General features: G+C 37.3%; 4 protein-coding genes and 1 pseudogene across 8 annotated transcripts; 2 read left to right on the forward strand and 3 right to left on the reverse strand.

The window, feature by feature from the left end:
* The first annotated feature begins 1133 nt into the window (after nt 1–1133).
* On the forward strand, nt 1134–15122 carry LOC145214004 (uncharacterized). Its single transcript, XM_080082428.1, has 3 exons — nt 1134–1413; nt 13954–14210; nt 14583–15122. Exons 1-3 carry the CDS (start codon nt 1278–1280, stop codon nt 14772–14774), a joined length of 585 nt encoding a protein of 194 aa, XP_079938554.1. The 5' UTR covers nt 1134–1277; the 3' UTR covers nt 14775–15122.
* LOC145215469 (zinc finger BED domain-containing protein 5-like) lies at nt 7489–12593 on the reverse strand (annotated as a pseudogene).
* LOC145214882 (sterile alpha motif domain-containing protein 3-like) lies at nt 8322–11325 on the forward strand. Of its 2 annotated transcripts, none has more exons than XM_080083493.1 (7): nt 8322–9455; nt 9511–9607; nt 9673–9831; nt 9891–10085; nt 10179–10296; nt 10406–10482; nt 10545–11325. In XM_080083493.1, the coding sequence occupies exons 1-7, from the start codon at nt 8977–8979 to the stop codon at nt 10794–10796; spliced, it is 1377 nt and encodes a 458-aa protein (XP_079939619.1). In that variant the 5' UTR covers nt 8322–8976; the 3' UTR covers nt 10797–11325. The 2 variants fall into 2 exon arrangements, with proteins under 2 accessions (XP_079939619.1, XP_079939620.1); XM_080083494.1 differs by having other exon boundaries at nt 9673–9795.
* LOC145215470 (zinc finger BED domain-containing protein 5-like) lies at nt 11400–12593 on the reverse strand. The gene has a single exon (XM_080084169.1). The coding sequence runs from the start codon at nt 12591–12593 to the stop codon at nt 11400–11402; it is 1194 nt and encodes a 397-aa protein (XP_079940295.1).
* Nucleotides 15123–15427: 305 nt separating the features above from the next.
* Nucleotides 15428–26736, reverse strand: LOC145214003 (uncharacterized). 4 transcript variants are annotated; one of them, XM_080082424.1, is made up of 19 exons: nt 26366–26736; nt 25686–25845; nt 25407–25527; nt 24922–25087; nt 24591–24696; nt 24065–24274; nt 23392–23520; nt 23209–23330; nt 22503–22603; nt 21730–21828; nt 21194–21341; nt 20554–20651; nt 19613–19653; nt 18958–19015; nt 18273–18361; nt 17786–17947; nt 17258–17373; nt 16189–16280; nt 15428–16031 (listed from the first exon to the last, which is right to left on the reverse strand). In XM_080082424.1, exons 1-19 carry the CDS (start codon nt 26468–26470, stop codon nt 15914–15916), a joined length of 2241 nt encoding a protein of 746 aa, XP_079938550.1. In that variant the 5' UTR covers nt 26471–26736; the 3' UTR covers nt 15428–15913. The 4 variants fall into 4 exon arrangements, with proteins under 4 accessions (XP_079938550.1, XP_079938549.1, XP_079938551.1 ...); XM_080082423.1 differs by having other exon boundaries at nt 19535–19653; nt 26366–26735; XM_080082425.1 differs by having other exon boundaries at nt 16011–16076; nt 19535–19653; nt 26366–26734.
* Nucleotides 26737–26848: the final 112 nt, after the last annotated feature.

Consider the following 26848-nt stretch of genomic DNA (forward strand, 5'->3'; position numbering starts at 1 on the left):
AGCTTAATAAAAGATTGATGGAAGTTACATATGTTCAAAACTCGAGACTCTACGAAAGTGATGTCATTAATATCGGAATTGGATGGGTGCCTATACCCTTTCCTAACGAATTGATAGTAAAAAACCTGGAAGAGCAATACGGTGCGGTAAAAAAAAATTACACAGAGAAAAGATAGAGGGTCTCTTCTCAGGAATGAGAATCTTTCAATAAAATTTTCAATAAAACAATTAAAAGAACTTAATGCGGAAGCGAAAATTTTTAAAATCTGGTTTCCTAACCCAACCCTTCGTTAGCCGCTGAAAAAAATAATTCAGCTCTTTACGCCACCTATCGAAAATTAACCAAATGTGGGTCTACCGTAAGGAATGGTGTTAGTAGCTCTACCTTAAGCCTCGGTGATAGTGGACATCGGAAAATTCATAAGTGAACGTTCAACGCTCCACCAACAGAACTGCACAGTTGCAGGATAATAACCCACACCTAAAAAGTCAGCTGACAACAAAATGCTACAATGTAAAAACAGCGGGTGAAAGAATAAACAAATACATCTGTCGAATAATGGACAAGGTAACCGTTTTATAAAACCCACCTCAGTAAAAAAACGTTTCGGGGTCTGATGCAACGTTTTTGCACGTTAGCCTTTGATCTTTTTTCTAGCAAGATAAACTCAACTTTACTCGTTTAAGTGCCCTCAAACGGGATAATATTTGAGTATTCGTAATAGAAACGATTTTTATGAGCGACATGAAAACCAGTTTGGATGCGAGCAACAAAATTTTGCAAACACAATAAAACTTATTTGATGGTCACCCCATGATTAAACCATGATTGCTTCGAAAAAGCATGACCGAAAACAACAAATATAAGATTTGCAACTTAAAATGACCCCGTGTCAGTAAATCGAAATCTACAGATCTCGTCACAAGCACACGTTGCAAAAATCGTTGAGCAAGACATGAAAACATGATTACTTCGAAAAAGCATAACCGAAAACATGAAACACAAGATTTTGACCGCCGTGACAGCCCCTATTGACCGCCGTGACAGCATATAAAAAGCGACAGTGTCAGCATCACCTTGTGAAAAACTGGTCAAATGAGTGCAAGTCAATAGGACTAAGTTGCGAAATCGCAATTTTATTACCACTAAACTGTGTTCAAACAAGGACGACTCAAACTTTACGAAGCTTGTGACGTAGCTCTGCTTGCTTATTTTATACGTCCACCTTTCAGGCAGTGTGGCATTTCCATTGCTGCATTGCCGGAAAACTTACACGATGTCGATGTTCGCACAGGTTTTGTTTGGTGTCTTCTTAGCCCTATTTGTTTCAATTCATGCTAATCGCAGATTTAGCAAAAGTGAACGAGATGATTTGATGGTTTGTCGACCAGTGAACGCCCCTCACTTCAGAGGTATGTATGTTTAAAATGTAAAAATAAGAATAAGCAAAGGAAGGGACAGAAACAGTCTTTTAAATGTGAATCTTTAATATTTTACTGAATTTGTAATTAAATGGTAGGCTACAAATCAACTGAAGCCTAACTGTCGATGTTAAGATACATAAATGCTAGACTTTGTTTTCTTAAACATACTGGTTGGAGTTCATGTCACGCCGGAATACAACATAGAAAAGTGTGCTGGGCAAAAATCACCTTAAACTGGATAAAATTTACTCAAATCACTTGCACGATTAATATGATGATATTATTGTTACAATACAAACAAATGTTAACGTTTATTACACTTCATTTAAACTGTCGCGCCGTGTAAATATGCCGCGAAGTCTTCGCTACAGGCCCCACAAGAGGGGGTGCAGCCGGTGCGACGTACCGGCGCCCATGAGAGTCCAGGGGGCCAGATTCCCGTCTGGCGCTCGTGGAGAAAGGAGTCATGAGCAAGCAGCCTAGTTATGCGCAAGCGGCAACTGAGAGTGCAAAGAGTGCACTAAAAAGGCCTAATTGTTTGAGTTTCAAGGCCTCTAGACAGCTGAAAAGAGATGAGTTATGGAATTTAATGAAAGAAATAAATTTTTCGCTTACAAAAATTGTTGGAATAGCGGAAATGAAGGGGACCCTTGTGGATGTTACATGTACAACAAGGGAAAATGTTGTAGAGCTTAATAAAAGATTGATGGAAGTTACATATGTTCAAAACTCGAGACTCTACGAAAGTGATGTCATTAATATCGGAATTGGATGGGTGCCTATACCCTTTCCTAACGAATTGATAGTAAAAAACCTGGAAGAGCAATACGGTGCGGTAAAAAAAAATTACACACAGAAAAGATAAAGAGGGTCTCTTCTCAGGAATGAGAATCGCTACGATGAACAAAGTCGATTTGGAAAAACATCCCATCCCCAGCTACATACGTGTCATGGGAAACGAGTTCTATGTAACTTATAATGACACCAGATATGCGTCCAGGTCAAACATATTGATTCCCCCATCCTCAATATTACAACAGAGCTTTGCTCTTTTTACTTTTTCCCATTTTGAGTTCCAAATGAACTTAAAAAAAATTCTTTTAAGGTTTTTGACGAATGCTTCTGGTAATTCGATAGGTACAACATTGACTTTGTAGGTCAAGGTGGGAATAATTAAACTTTTTAAAATGCAAACCCGCCCAATTAGCGTTAATCCTCTCCCTGACCAAATGTTTAGTATGGTCCTGCGAAGTTTAATTCTAACAGTTTTTTTGGCGAGCCGGTAATAGGAAAGTTAATTCCTACACTCTAAAAAAATGAATGAAGTTTGAATGAAATTTCCTGCCAACCTTTCAAAGATTGAACCGATTTGAATAATTCACTTGATTCATTTTTTTGGAAAGAATGGAAAGATTGAATTCAGCAGTTTTTAATCTTTTTTTGAATGATCTGTTTTATTGAGATTTTTGAATGATTAGAATAGTTGAAATCTCACATGAAAAATCTTTTAAATACCGAAATCTTCAGTGGTGTCATTTTATTGTGAAACGAAATGCATAAATCACACCACGTGTACACTGACACATCAGAGAGGCAGTGATCACAGCACATTGTGTTAAAACTTGAAACAGTGCACTTCAAAAGGAAGCAAACATTTTTTCAAATGCACACAACAAGTCTGACCCTTCTGGCCAAATGTCACTGGTGATTCCAAATTAAGAAAGAACTCGTTAAACCTTTGGCCCAACGATACCAAAACAAATCACAGAAAAATATCATCTCTCCGTTTCATGTTTAGGATGGCACTTGAACAGGTATAATGCTGATAGATTCTCTGTAAAAGCAAAATATTAGCAGTTGGTTAGTGCTAAATTAGGGTTGCCATACGTCAGGATTTTCCCTGACATGTCAGGGAATTTAGTGTTTAAATCTGCGTCAGGGAGAAATGTTAAAATGTACTTAAAAGTCTGGAATTTAAGAAAAAAATATAGATATACTATGAAATTAATGTGCCAACGGAGAAAATTTCTAGTAGTTAGCTACAACCGCGTCTCTATGAAAACGAATGAAACGTAAAGAGGTTCACTGGCGGCGCGCAGGTTAACGCACAAGGTTACTGTTTCGTTTTGCAGTGTGTGTGCGTGCGTAACAATACCTGTTTGTTACCATAGTTGTCTAACAATACGCGTTAAATACAGAAATAAAAATCCGCGTCTCAAGAAAACACAGCATTCAATGCTACGTGGGAACGTGGGAAGTTTCATTTGCTTTAATTGTGTATCTAATAGGCAAGGAATTAACTAACAACAAAAAGTCGAATGTCGTGAGATATAAAAACGTTTTTACAGTGGCATTTTATTGCAAATTTAAAAAGGCGGCTCCCAGTGTTGCTGTTTTTCTGTGACAATTTAAAATTGGTCCGAACAGTTTTTAGAGTGGCAAAGGTTGGCGACCCGTAATATATGTGCTTATTGTTTCAAGGATAGTGAGAGTAGTAAGCTTAGCCTAATAAACTTAACTAAACAGAAGCTTACGCAGAAAGTTAATTAACAAGGATCAGAGTATCGTATCTAACGTTTTGCCGTGTCGCTGTCCGTGTGACTTCCGAATATTCTAAATTTATTCCGCAACAGAAGTAATTGGATCGCAAAAAAGGTGAACCCAACGGTTCTCAAACTGGGGCCCGCGGTCCTTTAGGGCTCCGTGAGGCAATTTTGCGGGGACCGCAAAAAGCTGGATGTAATTCTATATTCTAATTTAGCGTCAGTTTGTGCAACTAAATAAGTTTAAATCAAAGTGAAATTGAGAATCGACCGTCTCCATTGCCAAACAATAAGCTTTATTGCATGCCTACTGACAAAAATGCAATTGCTCGCGTACAATGGTAATGTTTTTGTCTTGTCTGTAATGTCAGATTTGGATCATTGATATGCAGAATTTTACATAACTAGCTAAAATCCTGCAATCAATTTTCCTTTTTCTGAAAAACACATTCAGGCTTAAGGACCACAAACCCTCGAAATAATGGCAAAGAGACCGTTTAGAGAAAATAACGAAAAAGTTTGAGAACCACTGGATTAACGCAACTGAGATAAACTTTGTCAGGGATTGTGTATCATAAAATATGGCAACCCTATGCTAAATGCTTCCTTATTTCAAACAATAGTTTGTCACAAACCCACAACGCATATTGTTATAACAATGCACAAATCAACATTTTTTGCTAAAGTTTATCGCAGTGCTTATTTTGTACATGTTTTCATAACCCATTTCCATCATTGCTAAATCAACGTTTAAAACAGGTAGAAATAATGTTAGACATATATTATCAATACACACAGAACACTAGTGCCAAAACTTGGGTGACACTAAAACGCTGAATGGGCGGGACGTCGCGGAAACCGCTCAATATCGGGTAAATTGCTGACGGTTAGTGCTATTAGGGTTAGGTTGAGGTTTTATAATAGTATATGAATCAAAAAATGTCCCTGCCTAAAACTTATTCAACTATTTCCTGACATTAGGCAAAAATGCTATGGCGGGAGATGGCGGGACGTTTCGGGCGCGGAATGTAGTGTTCGGTGGAATTTTTTTTAATGATTTTCTATTATAAAACCTTATCCCAACCTTAATAGCTCCAACCGTCAGCAATTTAACCCGATATTTAGCGGTTTTCACGACGTCCCGCCCTCCATTCCGCCCGTCCCGCCCATTCAGCGTTTTAGTGTCACCCCAAAACTTAAATAAAATAAAAGTATCTTACTTTTCATCTCTAGTTCAATTGCCATGTCAATTGGGCTCTTTTCGTTTGATATCAATAACAAGCCCGTGATATCCAGTGAGGAAATTCCCTTTTCTTTCATTATCTTTATATCGCATCCACTTAGATGTAACCATTCTCATTTTACCGACTATAACACCAACAGTACCGAATTACTGAGTTTTTTTACAATAAAACTGCTGGAAGAGCAACACTCGGTTAAACTTTATGCCTGGCAGCAATAGCCTATTTCAATTCCGAATAACGTTTAGCAGCATATTCGCGCACTTTACGCGATATAATGGCGGCCAGATACTAAGGCATGCTGGGCAACTTTTGAGCGAGGGGAGTTCGTAAGGTTGGAATGCATTGTTAGCCATAATTCAATTATGACCTCACCAACTAACTGGCCAATCGGAGCGCCTTCTCATTTCTCTACAATTGGCGCGCAAATTCATAGTAGGAAAAAAGGGAATCTCGCACCCAATAAAAAACTTTTTTCTCGCAATTTCGGTACCGTGAATGAAAACTTCACATAACGACGCCGTGAAAGATTGAAAAAGACTTGTATCTTTCAAAAGATTCACAAAAATGAATGAAGTTTTTTTAGAGTGAAATGTAGCGAGGTGATTATTCGAGGTACATTGTCATAGAATAACACAATGAGCGAATACGACGCATAAGACGAGAGTCAGAGAAAGAAGGCAATCTGTCCGGTTCGCTGTAGTATGAAGGCACACGATAACGGAAGTGAGAGAGGCCGCTACATGACCCCCCTCCAGAAACGGACATGATGGTGATTACTTTACATACGACGAACTTGCCCTCAAATTTAACTTTCAGCCAACAAATCAAGATTTAACCTATTTTATCAAATTAGTCGCCGCAATTCCAGACAATTGGGATATATATGACCGACAAACCAACAGAGTACCCACTGAAACTAAACCAACTTGGTTGCATACCATAGCCCTGCGCGGCACAGTTAAAGAAACTTACAACTTCGTAAAAGACCACACATCAGAACCGCCAACACAAGAACAGAAAAAATGGGAAACCGACATAGGGATTAGTACAGAAAAGCCCAACTGGAGGGAGGTGTACAGGAACACGTATAACTGTACCTTAGAAACAAAATTAAGGGCGTTTCAAATCAAATTAAACTTAAGAGCGGTAATAACAAATAATAAACTATACAATTTTGGCATAGTAACTTCAGAAAAGTGCGTTTTCTGTGAAAGTTTCCCTGAAACCATTTTTCATTTGTTTTACACTTGCAAAGTTGTCGCCCTATATTGGGAAAATGTTACTTCTTGGATCTCTCGCAAACTATTACTGAATATTAAACCGAATGTAGCGTTATGTTTATTTGGAACCCACTCGTACAGTTCTGTTACACCTTTGTTAAATTGTATATTTCTATGTGCCCGGTTTGTAATATACCAATGTAAATATGCACAAAACAAACCTACTGTGAACAGATTTATTAACGCATTAAAAATGACGAAACAGTCCGAACTAATTATTGCTACTAAAAGAAAAAAACGTGCAGAGTGCTTGGTAAAGTGCTCTGGCCTCTGAATGCCGTTAAAAAGCTTACTTAGCGTTTGTCTGTTTGTTCTGTTGTACTTTCATGTATCTGTCTTTCTTCGTGTCTTAGTTATCGCAATAAAAAAAGAGTCCAGGGGGCCACAATTATTCGGTTAAAAATTACAGGGTCAAATATGTACTTTTAAAATTGTTTTGAAACTGAAAATTGTTGATGCTGATTGCCGAATATAGAGTTTAATTTGTTAGAAGTGCAACTCTATGCAACAAGTTTTATGATTGTTACGTCGGTACATGCGCGAATTGTAGCGAGATCTCTTTTTGATGTTCCTATTTCTTGTACCACAGTTGTTCCCGTTGTTTGGTATAGATTAGTAATATCAAGGGTGACATTGATTGCAGTATAAGTCGTGAAAGTTATGTTGACGATTGGTGTCTACCTTGTAATTTGGACAAGCATATGGGGTGGTGTTGAAGTGCACATTTGTGCTGACTACATAGAACGTACCTATTTGAACCTCATTTAAACAAGTTAGCAGTGATGGGGTCTCGCGCCCTCTATAGCAGTGGTTCCCAAACTTTATCTACTCGCGTACCATTTTTTTGTTCATGCAGCGTTCTCGTACCACCTACTATAATTATTAGAAAACTCCAGAATTCACAAATAAAAAATGATAGGCAAAATGTTTAATGAACACCATTGAATGAGATAATTAAAACCCTCAAGTCAAAATTAACAAAACCACAAGACAATTTTAATGAGACGGATGAAGTTGTATTTTTTTTCGACCAGTTGGTCAATGCGAGGAATCACTTTGCTGACAGCGCATCGAAAGTCATGTCCAGGCGCAACAAGACGGTTCCGTTTCTTCGATTTAATAGTCATCATAGCAGAGAACCCCTGCTCGCACTCCCACGTAACTGGGGAACAGCGTGACTGGCTAGCGTAGGATACGATGACACCATACTCAGCCAGAAGTTTAGAGGAAACATTCCTTGTGCTTCGCTTTTGCTGTCTCATCAGCTTGAATGTCTATTAGCTCCTCTTGTTCCCCGGTTCCACAGGCACATCGGCTGGATCAACGAAGAACGGGTTCGCGGAGTAAGCACAGCATGCAAAGTCCGGGAAGTAATGCATCAATTCAGTCTTGAGTTGTGAAAGATGACAGACAATTTCTTTGGAAATTTCGTCGTTAGGTTTGTTTTTGAAGGTACACTGTAAATGCTAAAGGTGGATTTGTGTTGGGTGGATTTTTTTCCACCCTTTTACGTGGGTTGTATTTTTTACATGTGCCTTTACGGGCATATTTTAACCCTTTTGCCTTTACATTAAAGGTGGAATATGGGTTTTCCCCCCGTTGTGCCAGTTTCGTGGTCAACAATGTTTCTTACCGGGCGTAGCCTACTTAAATTACATTTTGTGCGAAAATCAACTTGTTTGATTGTTGTTTACTGTTTTTTTATTTAGTAGTTTTGTAAAAGGCGTTGGAAAAAAATGCCGCCACCACCCCAAAGGTCAACTACTGCGCATGCGCGTTTGTATTTTGTAATCCACGTTGTTGCGAAAAGCATGCGTTTGAGTTTGTAGCCTGTGTTTATCTGTGTTAATCAGGTAATGCTGTGCAGTTAGACAGTAAGAAGTTTGATCAGAAGTTTCTTAAAAACAAAACAGTTTGTGTTTACTGTGTTTGAATTGTTTTTATTGACAAGTTCCAATGCCCCGTGCAGCTATGCAGTGTTACTACTGAAGATTTCTTAAGTGCCGGGAAACATTACAATATTTGTTGTTTACAATACGAAACTATGATTTATGGAAAAACACATAATTGTCATAAGTTGGACATTAGTATGTTACCTACTGCATTAGTTATTTTTGTTTTTCAATTTTTGGAGATGTTTTTTCTTATGGTGGCATGGATTTGTATTTTGATTGCTGCCACTACAGAATTAGTGACATGTTTGTGAATAATGTTGTCGATGATAATCCTGTTTTTTTAAAGTGAAATTTGGTTGGTCATTTAAACATGCTTGGTTTTTAGTTGGCAATATTTATGACCTATTTGTGAACAAACAGCTTCATGCATACTGTGTTCATTTATTATGCAAGTTTTGGCAGGTGGTAAAACTTGGCAGTGAGCTTGCTGGTCCCTTTTATGCTTATACTTTACAACAGTTACATTAAATTAAAGTACCTGCATTGTTTGTAGGTTTACCACATTTGTGTTTTTCAGATATTCAGCAAAATGTCATATACATTTCATGTGACACATAACCAGACAAAGCAACTTGTCACTGTAAAATGCCTCAGTGACCTTTATGAGGAGATTGTCAATGTGTTTGGTATAAGTGATTTTAAACTTCAGTCTTATGTCGAACAGTTTAGTGACTGGGTTGATTTCGACACGCTTCAAGAAGCTCCTACCACAGGCAAACTTAAAGTAATAATTAAAGATGTGGAACAGCTTCAACATATAGAACAGGAGAATAGCTTTACTTCAACCATACCAGAATCAGACACAGTTGAGTTAAAAGAAGAGTTGCCTTCTACCTCATCAAGTGAAGACACCAGAAGTTGGCCGATGATATATAAAGTTCCGGAGCTACCGGCACATATTTTTTCAGAAATCAGAAGTGTTGAGGAGGGAGTCACAGCACACATTGGGGAAAAACTTAGGAGAAGGATTGTGGCCATAATTTTTGAAGACATGGTCAAGTATACTTTGTAAGAATAAGTTTAATGCTGTATTTTTTGTTGAGTTAACAAATACCATTGACAGATATCCAATGCCGTATCAATATCAAGAAGTGTGTCAGTCACTAATTGCTGAATACCCGATACTGAGGGATCGATTCTCAAATACTGGCTGTTACTTTGTATGTTTTTTTTGCTTTCTGAAAAGGATTTGTATAAAGCTGTTTTACATTTACTTTATTTGTAGACAACATGGGTGAAAATGTTGAGAACCAAGTTTACAAACTGGCGCAGACAGTTTACCAATAACAGTTATCGAGAAGTTATGAAGCGAAAGAATGGTCATGTGAGGAGCAACAAGTCTGTTGTGGTAAATGAGGACTGTAGCAAAAAAAGAAAAACTGATGTAAATACTTGATTTTTGAGAGTAGTGGGGATATCTGAAACACTAATTTTATATTGCAGGCAAATATGACACAGCCTGATGATTTTGGCACAAATATCCTTGTAGATCAGCTTCAAAAAGAACCAAGCAAGCGAGAACCTTGTGAGGAAACAATAAGGGATAGACTAAAAAGAACTTACGAGTTTCGTCGAAATTTTAAAGGAACAGCTAAAGACCTACTTGAGACGTACCAACCTTTAAAATCATCAAAATGGGTGTGCATATTTAGTTCTTTGATGCCAATTTTATTCATTGATTTTAGCTTTCTATAAAGAAACAGTGGGGATTTAAAATACTTTATATTCTAGATTTTAGAGGAGATGGAACAGGTATCAGGGATTAACATGAAAAAGTTGCATGCAGATGAGTTTAAAAAAATCAAAGCAAAAATTAAGTGGGAAGGACAAGTCAATGATGCTATTTTAGGTTAGTTTAAAAATGAATGTAGTATGTGGCACATGTTAGCAAAAAACATAGGTTTGGTGGGTATTATTTTAGAAAATAAATATTTTAATATCTTTTTTTGTGTCTGTAGAAATGAAGAATTCATGGATCTTGTTTTTACCAGCAGTTTTCCAAGAGAAAATAAGGAGTTTTTTTGTTTTTGATGAGGTAAGGTATTGTAAATTGACATGGTCACTTAAATCTGCAAACTGAAAAAGATACTTTTGTAGAATGTCCATTGGCCATATCCACTTGTTACTGTAGCACCTTCGTCAACTCTTGTTCACATTGACGGAACAGAAATTTGTGTTGAGGGTGACCTTATTACAGCATTTGCAACTTTGATTGCCTCATATTGGGTATTTGATGTTGTCATACCTCCTCAATGTTGTAAAACCATGGCATTTGTGTGTGGCTATATTCTAAATTTATCTGGAGTAAAAATACCTTTACCTGTACTGCGCATTATAAACTCATTGTAATGCTACCAAGACTTAGATTTTGTCTGCCATAAAAATATGTGTGTATCTTTCTTTGCTGTAAAAGTTTTATGACTTGAAAACTGGGTTTACAGTGCTACATTTGAATTGTTCATGTTAAATTGTTTAAGTATCTACAGTGCATCATTTTAACTTGCTTGTTAAGGTAATACAAGATGTGTTCGTTAATAATTTGAAGTGTTGTTTTAGGGTGAGAACATTGTTTTGACAATGGTGGAATTGGTGTTTTCCTCCCAAAAGATATGGCATGTTAGGGTGGAAAGGTGGAAATACACCCAGATTACGAGGCCGTTTTCATTACTTACGGGTGAAATTTTTGCAATTCCACCTAGTAAAATCCAGCATAAAATTGGGTGAAAATGTATAAAAACACCCGCTTGGGAAGATCGGTTTGTTTCTACCCTTGGGATATTAAGAAAACTTCCCACCTTTTGGTGGAAATTTTGAACCACCTGTATGGGTGGTCGTTTACACCTTTACGATTTACAGTGTATCCGTGACTTTGAACATTCCGTAGCTTTTGTTCTCAACATTCTTAATCCAGAGGTCCAGCTTCCGAACAAACGCTCTAAGCTTTGAGATGAATTATGTTACAGTGCGGTTGGGCCCTTGCAACCACAGGTTAAAGTTGTTTAGGACTTCAAAAATATCTGCTAAGTAGGCCAACCTCAAAATAAATTCTTCACTCTCCAAATCTGTTTGAAAATCGTGATTCTTCTCCTTGCAAAATTGAAGCAGTTCATCGCGCAGTTCGAACAGACGCCTTGTTGCATTACCTCGGGAGAGCCAGCGCACTTCCGTATAGTAGAGAAGATAAGTGTGATCGGAGCTTAAATCTTCACAGAGACGCTTGAACAACCGAGTATTCAGGGCTGACGACTTAACAAAATTTACGATCTTGATAACTCGCTGCAAGCATGATAACATATTGGGAGGGAGCACCTTAGCGCAAAGGGCAAATCTATGAATGAAGCAATGCACAATAACGGTGTGGGGAGCCACAGCTTTTACATGGGCCGTAAACCCCGATTTTCGGCCAAGCATAGACGGAGCCCCGTCTGTTGTGCATCCAAACAACTTTCCCCAGTCCAGTTTATTCAGTCTGAAAAAATCGTTAACAATGTTAAAAATATCCTTTCCTCTTGTTGTACTGGGAAGATCCTGGCTCATAAGTAGCTCCGTCTTGACAGAATGATCTTGCGTAAAACGAACATAAACAAGTAACTGACAGCAGTTGGTTACGTCCGTTGACTCGTCCAGTTGAATTGAAAACCCAAACTTTGAGGATTTAACTCCTGCAATTACTTGGTCAGCGATATCGACTGACATCTCCTCTATTCGATTCTTCACAGTGTTGTTAGATAGGGCCACACTATCAAGCTTTGCAACCGCTTCCTCTCCGATCACTTGCCTAACCAAGATCTTCGCCGCTGGCATTATGAGAGACTCTGCAATTGTATGCGCCTTCATGTTTTTAGCCACCAGGAGGAAGACTTCATACGACGCTTTAACAATGCCCCTTTTCCTCTGGTAAATAGTGCCAGTTTTGTCCAATCGTTGCCGCTTAACATTCTCGCCAAGTCGCTGAAAGTAACTGGCATCTCGGTCCTTGTTGCTAGCATGATTTGTCTCCAGATGGCGTTTGAGCAGACTGGGTTTCATTGCTGCATTAGCAAGAGTCTTCATGCATACTACACACTGCGGCAGTAACTCTCCTCTGTGCTCGATAGCTATGAACCCGTACTTTATATAATCGGGGCTATACTTTCGTTTTGACATGTTACTAAACTTTACCAACTAACTTTACCTTAGTAACTTTAGCCTTTAGTAACCAAAGGCTCGTAAATATCAAACAAAAAGTAGTCAAACTTTTACCGCCCTCGCTACAGTGCTACTGTCAACACCAGGGCTGCCAATGAGAACTTCAACAAAACCCAAGACTCACAGCAAAATAACCCAAGAATTTAAATGAAAACCCAAGAATGCAAAATGTGGTTAGAAATGCAATTAATTAGGAAATTTACTCGTTTCATTGACAAATATTTGACAATTTACAGTCCGGAAATGCAACTTTACAAACTTTTGGTAGGAAATGGTCAATGCAAGCAAAGGGAATATTATGTTCAATAAAATATGCAGCAATCGCCAGTTCACTCTTGGCTGTTTGATGATCATCATCTGTTTTCTTTTTCATAAAATTAGTAATGTCTACAGTATATTTAAAAGCTTTAAAACTTCTTTGATGGTTCGCAGTTTTTATGTTTAACGAACATTGATCTATTTGCATTTTTGAGTGTAACGATTGCTTTCACTGTATACTTATCTAGAAAGAATTAAGGTCTAGAATAGAGAGAAAATAAAAGAGATGATAAAATGGCCCAAACAGTGCAGCTACCCGAAAAACTTTTCTCGTTAAAATAGTTCTTACATATATCTATTTCATCAATAAGACTCAAAACCCAAGAATTGCTATAATTTTCAAAATAAAACCCAAGAACCCAAGACGTCAAGTAAAAACCCAAGATCTTGGGGCAAAACCCAAGCTTTGGCAGCCCTGGTCAACACAACTAGTAGCTTATTACAAAAACTGACTTTAAGGATTTGTTACGTCGTAATAACAGATTCATTACGTCATAATAAACCTATTTCGTCACAAAGAAACCCTGCTTTACAGTTCAATGCGTCAATACATCAAGAAATTAGAATTTAGTAGGGAATATAGTATGAAATTTCACGCTCTACGTAACTTGTGTAAATTAAAATAATTACGATAATCACTAGAAGATCATTTGCGATCGTTTGGTGAGAACTTAATAAGTTGTTCGCGTACCACTTTGGAGACCTTCGCGTACCACTAGTGGTACGCGTACCATAGTTTGGGAACCACTGCTCTATAGTCACCATTTTCAAAGACTTGACGACTATAGTCACCATTTTCAAAGACTTGACTTCAATTGTGCCACGGAACAAACTTAGTTTGTTAATGCGCTAAAAGCTTGAGAGGTTTTAAATCGGCTGCCCTGGTAAATAGTAAGCCCGGAAATATATTTACAAAAAAATTTTGAATGATATTAAATATCTCATCATAGACTGCATGACATTTCAGGTATCTCAACTTTTAAACGCTTTTTGTCTGCAGAAAAGTTCAACTGCTCTGGCATCGTTTACAACGGACATTGCTATTGGTTACCAAAGAGATTTAGCTCTTTCGTCAACGACGGAAAGGCAGCTGCCTCACAAACTTGCTCTCTTTCTGGCGGAACATTGGTCGATATTGAATCGGAAGAAATGTACCACCTGATATACAAGTACATTCAGCGTACCTGGCTGTTGTACCTTGATCAACCGTCATACGATTTCGTCGATGTGTGGCTGGCATCAACTTACGACTTTGAGGTAAGTGTACTCTTACTTTAAGGCGTAAACCTGTAGTAGGCTACTTTGGCAGCAAGCCCAATGTATTTTACAAGCAATCTTGGTTGCACAACCTAAAGGGTGTAGATAAAGTGAGTGTGCAACTAGCGGCAACGTAAGGTGAAATGAGAACTATTATGTCTCCTCTGCTAAATTAGTTCAGAGCTGCGTAAGTGATCGTCCCAAACCTGAAAGTTCAAGTCCGGACCAAGCCCGTTTCGAAAATCCCGACCTAACATGTAGTTGCAGTTTAATCATTGCAAGGCAAACACATGTCAAATGATACCAATTTGTATCCAGATGTCAATTTAACTCCGCGTAAAAGTAACAAAACAACCTTTCTGCTGTTTATAGACTGAAACTGCCCACAGCTCAACCGGAGGAGATATTTATGTGCAATGGCATGGTGGTCACCCTACACCTAGAGGAAGCAACAATATGGCAATAGCAGTTTCAACTGGGCCTGGAAGATCTGCGCCCAGCATAGGCGCGTGGATAACTGTATCTGATGTTGAACCAAGCTGCGTGACATTGTGTCGCCGTTAAATAAGCAAAACAAAGTTGTTTATAATTTCATGAGCATCAAATTAAAAAACAGTTCATCCAATTGACATTACAAAATAGACATTTGCCTTTAAAACTTACATTTTTTCCATTATATGACCCATACACCTGACAGAATGATTGACATCCAGTATTCAAATTTGTTCTGATCATGTTTCAAAGTTTTAGCCTCGAAAACCGTAGAATGAAACGAAAATTACCCCCATCACAGCAGCTACCGTGGCATTATCTAAGACAATTCGCCTGTGCCTATATTCCGTCGCAATTGTATCATGTAACTTTGTATTCGTGATATAATTAAACGAGATAATTAAACTACACAGAAATCAATGTCTTTTGAAATTGAATCTTGATTTGCCGAGATAAACAGAATGATCAAGGGTCGAAATTCGAATCGAATTGACGATCCTCTGCTACGAAGCTGACATGTAGCCTACAGCACCTTGGGCAAGCAACGGTGCTTGTAGTTAGAGTTTCGGCAGGCTTGCCATTGAGCCTGTGTAGTTCTTGGTAGAGCGTCAGCCTCGTGTAAGCTCCTGGCGTTTTTTAAGCCTTAGAGTGCGAATTGGTATGACAGCGTGGGGGGCTTGGCGAATATAAAGTGAATTTGTTTACACATCAGGTTGTAAGAAATGTGCAGACCAAAGGGACTTTTTTATTTTCTTTAAACGGAAAAAAATCTTGACAAGGCATAGTAAAACATAAAAAACTGATTTTCCTAAACGCCAAGTCAAAGATAATTAAAATTTGAAAGAAAAAAGAAAAGGACGCACAATAAGGTAAAGTGCATTCTTTTCTACAACAATACGAAAATAGAAATGAAAACCTAACATACTACATGCTACGGAACTACTTTAAAACACAGTAAAAAATGCAAACACAGTGAATACAATACAAGATTCTAAAATCCATCTTAAACTGTGAAGAAAAAGAAACAAACGATTGAAAAACCAGAGTGACGTCATCTACCTCATTATGACGCCAGAAGTCGTACATTTTGGACGGATATCACAAACCGATACGTAAAGCTACTGCAAACCTACTAAATATGAGTTGCCACTTTTCATGTAATAGGTACATGCCAGGGCAACTACCATATTAGGGCAATAATAAGGCATTTGTTACATCACAATACAAGCCTTCGATCCTTTGGTCTTCTTGGGTGAACGGCGTGGTAGAGAAGGAAGGTCATCGCTCGACTGTCGGCCGACTTCTTGTGGGCCATCGGTCATCTCGCTTCTGTCGGCAGGATCAAGCGTTTAAATTTGAATAAATGTAAATTTACTGTAAAAGAGTTAAAACTGACTGTGCTGATTTAGGCGAAACTGAAAAAGCGATAAGGGCATTTAGAACATTAAAGTTTAGGTAAATGTAAGTTGGATGTGTGAATACTTACTGGACTGGTGTCGGTGTAGCTTCGTTTTTTGGCTGAGCTGTGTATGTTGCATATAGCGGTGGAGCCTCGGCCTCACTTGGTGTATCGGTGACCTTAATACAGTTCCAAAAAATAAAACAAATAAACTTTACTAGACTGAAACCATAAAAAGACGCCAGCAGCCGTCATCCATAAAGAATAAAAGGTAACGACACAAAAAGTACACAAAAGTAAAGGCCTATTGTGGATCGGTTAAATATTAAATCCGAATAAATTTTATGACGCAAAAAAATTCTTTCGAGGTTTATTGACATAGATTTTATACCGGATTTTAACAAACATTTGACCCTGTTTAATCGCCCTACTCAATAAGCCCCAAGATTCATCAAGCATATGTGAGGCGACGAACATTCACGCAAACTCGAGATAATTTTATCGCCGATTTATACCGATAAATTATCGGTATAACTTGGAATTTCGTGCATGATTTTCGTTTTGGCACAACCACTAACGTGACAGTTTGACTTTGAATGTTTTGTGATGAAAGCATTTGCGACAATACACCCCTGTGAGATTGTTGTCTGTCTATTATTTCATAAAAATGAACAAAAAGCGTGAAAATTGACGTTGGTGTGAGCAATAACATCAGTTTTAACTGTTAGGTGCTCAGCAAAACGCCTGACTGTCAACATAACATTCTGGACAATTCCATTTTGTTTGTTAACAGCATTCACGATCGCGAGGTGGCGTATAGTGTTGGAAAATCTTCCAATGTGGTCACAATGTAATAAACTCTGAGAGTCATTGCGTTGAAAGGACAGATGATACTAACTTTAAACAAACTAAGTTTACCTGTACAAGCAGGTTTTTGGCGTGGCACAAAGCTTCCACGAACATTTTTTTAAAATTAAGCCCGTATTGGGCTTGAACGTTGATAAAACTGTGGCAAAAATAAGGCTGATAGTAAAGTAAGGCCCGAGTCAAGCCCGTTTTATTTGAACTTAAGCCCAAACCCGCCCCTAAAAGCGCGGCCAGACTTACAACACGGGTACTAACAAAAAGTCAAATTCACGTAGTAGATCAAGCTTACGTCTTCTCTTGGAGGTTCGTCATACAAATCAGCAGTGTTGGCCACAGGCGACGCTATCGGCCTTGTAATTTCCTGGGAGTTCCGTGATTTCACGCTTGCGTAGAGATGAGTTGAATCTGCTCAAATCAAACCAATAATGTTGTTATAGTTCCCTCAACAAACAATGTGTGGTTTATTTTTCGTGGTGTCTTTTCACTGTACAAACATTTTTTTTTAGGTATTGGAATATAGGTATACTGCATTTTAAAGCTGTAGTTTATTTCAGACTCAAATTATTTATGGGTCAGTTTGGGCAATTAGACTAAATTGATAATTGAAAGTAATTAGTTGTTTTGGGCAGGCATGGTGGTTTCGCTAAAAAAATTAACAATCTGCACCACACTTCCTCAATTATGGTCAAAACTAATCCAGTCATAAACAAATGATAAAAACAACAGTAAAGGAACATGTATTGAATTCGGAAACAGAAAACATTTTAATTCGCCTAAGATTCCGATTCTCATATTATCAGTTGTTTCAACACCCTACCGTTTGGGGATCCCCCTGATTCTTCTTGGAACCTCAGGCTCTTCTTAGCGCGATCGGACGACCCACCGGCGGTTCCAGGGCGATCAGGGCTTCCGCTTAGGTTCGATCGAGGCGGTTTGGGTGGCGCTGCACGTGGCATCGACTTAGGGACTTCTCCGACTTCTGAAAAGTGAAAAAATCTATTTCGCATTTTTCTGCAAAAATCCGTGCTTTACAGATACACCAATTTAATCGAGTATTGGACTTTCGGTTGCAAGACTTTACCTGAACCGGTATAAACATTATCTTGAATAACTTTTGGTTATATCATGCATATATGGTAAGTTGCAACACTTTCGCATTTAATTTGAAACAAACAAGCAAAAATGCAGTTTTTATGCTCCTTTTCTAAACCTATTATTTAATAATTAACGGTGTTTAAGGATATTTTAGGTGACAACAAAATTTTGAATTGTACTTTTTTTACTTCATTACATGCTCTACAAACCTTTAGGAATCTTCGCCTCATCCGACGAACTATGACCGGATGAGCTGTCACGACTTTCCCTTAATTGATCCACGGATTTTAATTGTTCCCTAAAGACACCAAATTACACACAATTATGTTTCTAGAATTCTTCAAAGGATTTAGGGCCAGCGTATCAGTATACACTAAATGGTTCAACAGTTTTTAACAAAAGCCAATGTCGCGATTCTTTTTTCAGATAAAAACTGATTTTATAATTTTAATGATGAAAATAACAGCCTAAATAGACGTAAAAAGCGGCATGCTTTATTTTCAAACGTTTTGGAAAATGCTCATGCCTTTATATCAGTGAAATGAAGACCATATGCTGATGATGCCATGAGCATTTGCCGAAACGTTTGAAAAAAAGGATGTCGTTTTTTACGTATATGTGGGCCCTGATTTTCATCATTAAACTTATGAACAGAACCGTATAGTGTTCCAATGATTTTATCATAATATACACCTATAACTTAATCGAAACCCGCCTAAACTATCATTTATGCTATTTCTACACTATTTTTATTGTAAAAAACATAATCTGTCTACCAATTGCGAAAAACTATTGATGAACTGATTTAATCAAAGCAAACATGTAGTCGTTATAAGGATATGAACCTGACAAAACCAAAACATGAATTAAAGTGTTTTAACGAAACCATTTTACCTGTAGTGATTTGCATAGTCCGTGTCGCTTTTATGTGATCGAGGGGTGTCAGATTCGTCTGCATAACAAACAATTAAATCTATAGCATAACACAACAAAATTCTCCAAAATTAGTGCAATTTTTAAAAATCCTAAAAACTGGCAATTTTTTTTTCAATTTTTATGTTTTAATTATTTTAAGCTCCGCCTGTTTTTATTTGAAGTCTGCTAAGTGTTTTAATTTAGTTTTTTTCGAATTAGGGTGTTGGAGTTAAACTAATCAGATCTTTTAGTTTGGAGCGATGTCGATAATTTTTTTTTTCTTCTAAAACGAATTGTTAAAACGTTATAGGTGAAGCATGCATTTGTTAAAAGTTTGTAAGCCCCGAGGAACGTTATTTATAGGCAAACGCTGAAATAGATACTTGACGCTTAGTTAAAACCCAACAAAATAGCTCAAAAATGGATTGGATATTAATTGATTAAATTATTGGTATGTTTCAACCTTTACGCCTGATTAAAGTCCAACAAAAACATACAAAAAAGAAAAATATATAACTGATTTGATAGTAATTGATTATTATAGGTGTGTTTCAACCTTTCGGAAAACTGCTTCCCTCTTCTTCAAGAAATGACAATTGTGTGGTCATTTTAGGTTTGATCGTTGCAAGATTACCTTGATCTCGACGTCTTCTATTTCTTTTTCGTATATAAGCGCTGAAACATTTAATCAAAAAAACACATCAAAATCACTATTACGGTAGCACTAACATTCCTAATTTATTTATACATCGACAATCGTCTTAACAAAAAACAAGTTTAATAGATTTCGTTGTTTTTAACGGTAGAGGTACTTACACTCCAACTCAGTGGTTCTCAACCGCCGGTACGCGGACCGGTGCCGATCAGCCAAATATATTACAATTTTTTATCTCAATTGCATAATGCAAAATGTTGAAGGCAGTTAGAACCGCGTTTAACACGTATGATATCAAACAGACAGCAGCAAACTTCTCATTAAATTGAATTTTTCATACTTCTTTTGAATCGCATATTTTTGTCGTAATTACATTTTCGGTTGATTTAGAAAGTCCGCCGGTCCGCAAAATTTGTTTGAACGTTTACCGGTCCGAAAGTTTAAAAGGTTGAGAACCACTGCTTAACTCACGTCAGCAGCACATTTAGCTAATTTTCGATAGGTGGCGCAGGAGCTGAATTATTTATTTAGCGGCTAAATAGGGGTAGGGATGGGAAGTTTTTGAATTACCTAAATGTGCGGCTGACGTGAGTTATGGTGTTAGTAGATTTTCCGTTTTTAATGTGCACTTATAATGTATAATGATTTCTAATATTGGACTTTAGGTAATTTTTATGACTACGTAAAGGTTTTTGTACATTTCTAAACTTCAATGAACGAGAAGATGCAATCTAAGTTAGTTAGTTGAGGTCTAAAAAAATTTGGACAGACTTTACATCAAATTTTGCATCAAAACATTAAGGCCTCTAGAACGCATCCTTAAGATTTGTGGTATTACTATGTACAATTTCTTTGTAGTTTATCATTATTGTTTATCGTAAATCCAAGTGCTGTCAATAGAGTTACCAGGATGTATTTACCTTGATGGTGGTCGAGTCAAATCTTCTATAGATGAATCGCTGTCACTTGCATTAGCGTGCAACTTCCAAGACACTGTACTTATACCACTCTCTTTTTTCTGCAAAAATACACAAAGTTTAATTTACACAAACTTCTTAATTTTAATCACAAATTTTCGATCAAAATATTCAAAGTTTAACTCCTCGCTAGTATATCTAAAATATGGTCATTGTATTGCTAGCTTTGAGTAAATTGTACAGAAATAAACCAAGTTTGTGAAAATCAACCCGCTGATGTATAGCATATGTTGTACGAAACGTCTAAATATTTTTCACTATTTTCCTGTTTAATTATCTTTTTGTTTGGTGCTGTTGTATACAACTCAAGTTGCTCAAATTACGAATGCATTACATCCGTCAAAACATTCACTAATGTTAAGAATTAGTAAACAGTGCACGAATTCGGTTAAACGCATATTCAACATGAAAATCTTTGCTGCAACAAACTAGAGTATGCGATTAACCAATTTTTGCTAACAAATGGCTTTTCGTGACGATGATGCAATAAAACAGAATGAATGATTAACCAGTATGCGATTATCCAGATTAATCTATGCAGCAAAATTCATCATTTGCCCCAGAATTTTTTTTACTGACTGACCCTGAATGATCTGCTGCTGTTGCTTCCAAACGACCGATCGGTGACTGAAGATAAACCCCTGGCCACTTGAGGGGGTTTCCAACCCTGCTCTTCATCGGGAAAGTCCCTCCTACCTCCTTTGTATACTTTCGATGATGGTTCGGACGGGCTGTAAGACAGTGCATGAGATCGTATTTTTTCCACCACACCCGAAGTAGTTTAGGGTAATACATAACGACAAGGACGGTCAAACAACGTAAAGTTTTAAACGTCTCTGAAATACAAGCCCTTAAATCAGCATGAACCCGATATTTTATAAATAAAGTCCGAATTAGGCCCTAAAGTTGTTGAAACAAATATATTAAGCCTATTGTGTAAACTGTAAAGTCAGGCCCGAAACAGAAAAAATCCCAGACCGATTAACAACTCTGAAACAATGGGTCGTTACGGTTTGCTACTGGGTCATAAGCAAACGTAAGAAACTGCAATTTTGCATTGGAAAAAGTGTTTCACGTTTGGCCGAAATTATTCAATTTTTTTCGGCGACAAATTCTTACCCATCAACTTCAGTAGTCGATGCGATCGGGAAGTCTGTCGTTTTAGGAGATTCTTCTTCCTGCCGTGCGTTGGTGATCGCAGCAGGGTTTTCGTAAGTTCTGAAATATAAATAATGTATTCCTGTATTCGTACAGAGCACAAGTGGTAAATGTATTATACACGCGCTGCAGCTACAACGTTACCAAAGCCTATTGTACCTACGTTAGGGCAGATGGTTTACGTTTTAAAGTTATAGTAAAATCAAGCCACTAACGGAGCCAAATCCCACAAGCAGTATTCTACTGCAGATGAGGATATTTCGTGGTAAATTTAATCCGCATGCCAACACAACCCATTATATGAGCCAGTACAAAATTAGATAATTAATCCAGTGGTTCTCGAACTTTTTCGCATTGCCACCCCCTTTGGTGATACACTCCATTTCAAAATATTGGTTTTAATTTTTAAGGGGGTCACTGTGCAGGTGTTAAGTTTTTGCGGGCCCGCATAAATATCTCAGCTCGAGTTTGAGGTGAAAAGGGTCATTTTCTCCTTTAGAAATTATTTCGGCAACAACATGCAGAATAATATTTTACATCGAAACGTAGGTAACAAAATACAATTGCCAAAAGCTCTCTCTATATAGTTGATATTATGCCTGGCAACAACAGCTTACATACAAAATGCACCAGGTTTTAAAGGAATAACACGAATAAAATAATGCAAGGGTAATTTGTTACACCACAAAAAACGAAACATCAAGACTGTGGAGAAACAAATCCGGCCAACTTACGGATCGAGAGCTGCCTTCCTTGCTCTGTTTGCTCGATGATATTGATCAATGGCGAACACCAGTTTATCAATAAGACGATCCTGCGCGTCTGACTTTAACTCCTGCACAGAAAAGAGTTTCATGACACTCTTGGCTCAAGTCGTGGGTTCGAATCCCACCGCAACCTAAATTTTTCTTGTCTGTGCCTTGCCATATGGCAGTGGTTCTCAAACTTTTTTTTGTTGCGACGCCTCGGGACAAAATTTCTGGACTTGTGACGCACCAGCAAATAAAAGTTAATGAGGAAGCTTATTATTAAAGTTGCGTTTATTAAAACAACCACCAAAAGCCAGGAAACGGAACTATTTTGCGACGCCCTTGGAAAATTGAAACGACGCACCAGGGCGTCGCGACGCACAGTTTGAGAACTACTGCCATATGGGAATGCTCGGAAGAGCGGTTTGATTCGGTATTATGCCTTTAACAGACCTGACGTATGTTACTGGATGTTAACAATGTTGGAACTTTCATTTCGTCAGTAGTGTCAATGAAGAAATTTGCTTCCTAATTGGGTGTCCAAAAAATAAGTTCGTTAAAATATATGTTTCTTTGAATTTGTGAAGACCCACAGTCAGGCTTTAGGTTGTCACAGGTAAAGTGGTGTTCTACTGATGCTAAATGTTTAAACCATGGAACCGTAAAACATCAACAAATGTAAAATTCGAACCTTTGAATTAGCTTGGTGCTTGATCGCTCGTTTGTAGTGCTCTATCGCTTTAGGAAAATCCCCTCTCACAACACTAAGCCCTGCGAGACTTTCGTAGACGTGCCACCGGCCGTACATGTTGTCTGTGAGTCATACAATAGCATTACGTCATCATAGAACAGTGACGTCACAAAGTAACCTTACCGCAGTCACGGAACGCTTGCTTGGCGTGCATATAACTCATTTCGGCGTCTTCAAAGTACTTGAGTTGAATTTCGGCAAATGCTTGGTTGCAAAAGCACTGGCCCTGAGCATTACGATTTCCAAGTTCCCCTGTGTTAAGATAACAAACATAAACAAGCAAAATCAGTTGCTGTAATCACTTGGCAATTTTGGTTTTTAGTAACAGAGTGCAAAGTGAAGCATCATCTTAGCTTGTGGATGCCACAACTGGGTATAAACTGTGGTAAAACTGTATTTACAGCAGCCACTTGAAGTGGTGTGGGCTCTGTGTCAAATACCAGTGCAAAAGCAATTTGCTTTGGCCCAAACAGTCTGCAGTGTGCTCTGTCTGTAGCTAACTTGGCATTGATATTAATCCTTTTTAATGCCACAATAAATGGAAGTAGATGTAGGCACCAACATGATTTATTGTATTACTGCTTTTGCCAGTGTTTATGTACCCATTGTGCTACCAGCAGGCCCCCAACCAAATAACAACAATCATTGTGTTAAAAACCCCTAAATAAATAGGTTCCTAGCAAAACCAATATTTCCCAAAGCAAATCTTGTATGGCCTGGTATGAATGATATCCCACACAAGTTTTAAGCTTCAAAAGGTATTTTAACAATTCAGTGAAGCAACCAAGCAACTTACCATGCACTTTTACTGACTTTCTATGATATTGGATTGCCAATAGATAATCCTGAAGGCGATTGTGGATGGCACCAAGGTTCTGACACACACTTGCATACAGTGCCTTGTCTTTGTTTCTGCACAGACCCTCTGCTTGTTCAAAGCAATAGAGAGAATTTTCATAATCTGACACCAGTGTGTATTTCAAGGCCATTTTGTAAAAGATGTTTGCTGTGGAATGACAACAAAGAATTTGTTTATACTTAACTTTTGTAAAAATTGGCAATTTTGTAAAAAAAAATCAGAAAAAATACTTGTTGTTTTTACGTTGCTTATTTTGCATTTATGTTTCATAGTTATTGCCACAGTTGTGAGCTGAATTAGAGTTTTGTTGGCATTATTATGTATTAAATCATTGATATGACCCAGAAACATTAAAATTTTAACAAAAAACAAAACTATTTTAAACAAAAATGTGAATATGGAATAAAAGTTGTTTGTAGGAAGGACATGAAATAAGTAACTTAGATGTTGCAGACAAAGTTACCTTGTCCTAATTCATCATCAATTTTTAAGGCCTGTTTCTGGCACTGTGCCAACACTTCTGAACATTCATAAGTCACAACTGGAGATGCTGAGATTAACAGATCAGCCTATGAAAAATTAACATATTATGTAAACACGTTTAGTGGAGAAACAGCCCCGACATTGCAATAGAATCCGGTAAGTTATAAAGCCAATGTGTCATAGCTTTTTTTCGTACAATAAATGAATTTTGCATTTAAGTGAACAAAGTGATACATTACATTTCACAATCGCTGTGCAATTAATCATATGCAAATGGCAAAAACATATACTTTCCAACCAGAAGTTACTACCTGAGCGAGAAGGGTTTCACATGCTTGTGGAAACTTATTCATTTCATTGTACAATGTTGTAGCCTTGGAATAGCAGGCCCTTGCTTGCAGTGTTTCACCTTTCCGCTCATAAACTTTTCCCATGTTCAACAATGTTTCACACATTAATGGGGTTGGTGCTTGTGAACTAAAATTAGATTTATAAAGAGTCAAGGCAAGTAAATTAAAATTTGGTCTAAACATGACAAAAACATATTTTTAAGGCAACACATGTGCCTTACCATCAAATATGTTGGTAAAAATATATAGAAGCTGCATTTTACCCAAACATTTTTTGGTTATACAGCATATCTATGATTTATTCAGTTAGTCAAAAAAAAACATAGCAACACACATTTATCAAGTTGCAAGCATCTATTAAAATCTTTTCATGAGAAACTTTCATGGTATTCTATTACCAGAGCAATAATTTTTCCTTGATTTTTCTTGGTAACATTATGTCTTACTTGTATTCATGTTGTGCCTTTTCATAGTATGACAGAGCAATGTCATCTTTTTTCATCTGATCATAAGCAAACCCAATGTTAAACAATATGTCACCCTGACTGGGAGAAGCGCTTGCAACATCTGCAAAACAACAGGTTTTGTACATTTTATTTTCAGGAGTACATGAATGTATGCTTCAATACAGTTCAACCTAAATAAAAAAGAAAATATATACACCTAAATGCATCAAAAAATCTGCCCATGGCAACACTTATTATATAAATGCAGTGCATTCTTACTTCTTTGTTTGATCAGTTGGTCGACAGATTTTAAGACATCCACCCCTCGATCATAGTAACCTGCTGCCACATAAGCAGATCCAATGTTAAACAAACAGGAATGCTCAGTGGCCCGGTCCTCATTGAGAAACAAGGCATTCTTGTATGCAAGAACAAATTCCTGAAAAAGGTATTTAAAATAACATTGGCAATTTCAGTGCAACACAGATATAGAGCAAGAATAACCAAGTATTGCTCATCCAGCAGTTTTATTGTAAACAATCGACGACCTGCAAGTTATGTCATTATCCTGATGAAGACGTCTTGTATAGGACATCGAAACATCGATTGTTTACAATAAAACTGCTGGATGAGCAATACTTGGTTATACATTATGCCAGGCAGCAATAGCCTATTTTATAAAGCAAGAATGTTGAATTTTATTTACGTAAATGTATAATACAGGTATTAAAATGCCTTTTTATATTTCATTTATGTCAATTTGCCTCGTGTGTGTGCAAGATCATTTATAAATGCAAGTGATAAACAGGCAGTACTTAATGTTAAATTTATGAAACAATACTTGAATCAAAAAAGTTTGTGCGCAAATTTTTTTTCAAAAACAACTTGCATGTGCAGCTGCCATACTGTGCAGACTGGCATAACATTTATTGTAAGATGTATACTGCACAATAGCTTACTTTAATTGCATTGTGAAATGCATCTTTTGTTCCTTCACGCAAACTTAATTTTCCCTTTTCTGTGTGCTGTGTGATTAGCAATTTCACATCCGTATCTTGGGCCATGACCTCGCTTTATAGCTGTTGTATTAAAGGTTAGAAACGAATAATCACTTATAATAATTTAATGCCTATAATTTAATTAATTTTGGAGCTAGTTCCTCCAACTATCTATTTAAACTAAGAATAATAGGATACAACTAAGCTTTTCCCAATCTTCTTGATAACGCCGGGCAATAGAAACATACTTAAATATACTACATATCTACTGCAATAAAACATTCTGTTAAACTGCTTACTCTCTTATTGATCTTAAGCTTAGGGAATACAGAACCCGCGATTTTAAGTGATATCCAATGATCGTAATTTCGATTGCTGCAGTTTTTTTAAACAAATGTTGTTTTTTTCTTTTTGTTGGTGTTAAAATTTTACTTGTTGCCCGTT

The sequence above is a fragment of the Phallusia mammillata genome, chromosome 2 (assembly GCF_965637545.1).
Source record: "Phallusia mammillata chromosome 2, kaPhaMamm4.hap1.1, whole genome shotgun sequence".
NCBI classification, from domain to species: domain Eukaryota; kingdom Metazoa; phylum Chordata; class Ascidiacea; order Phlebobranchia; family Ascidiidae; genus Phallusia; species Phallusia mammillata.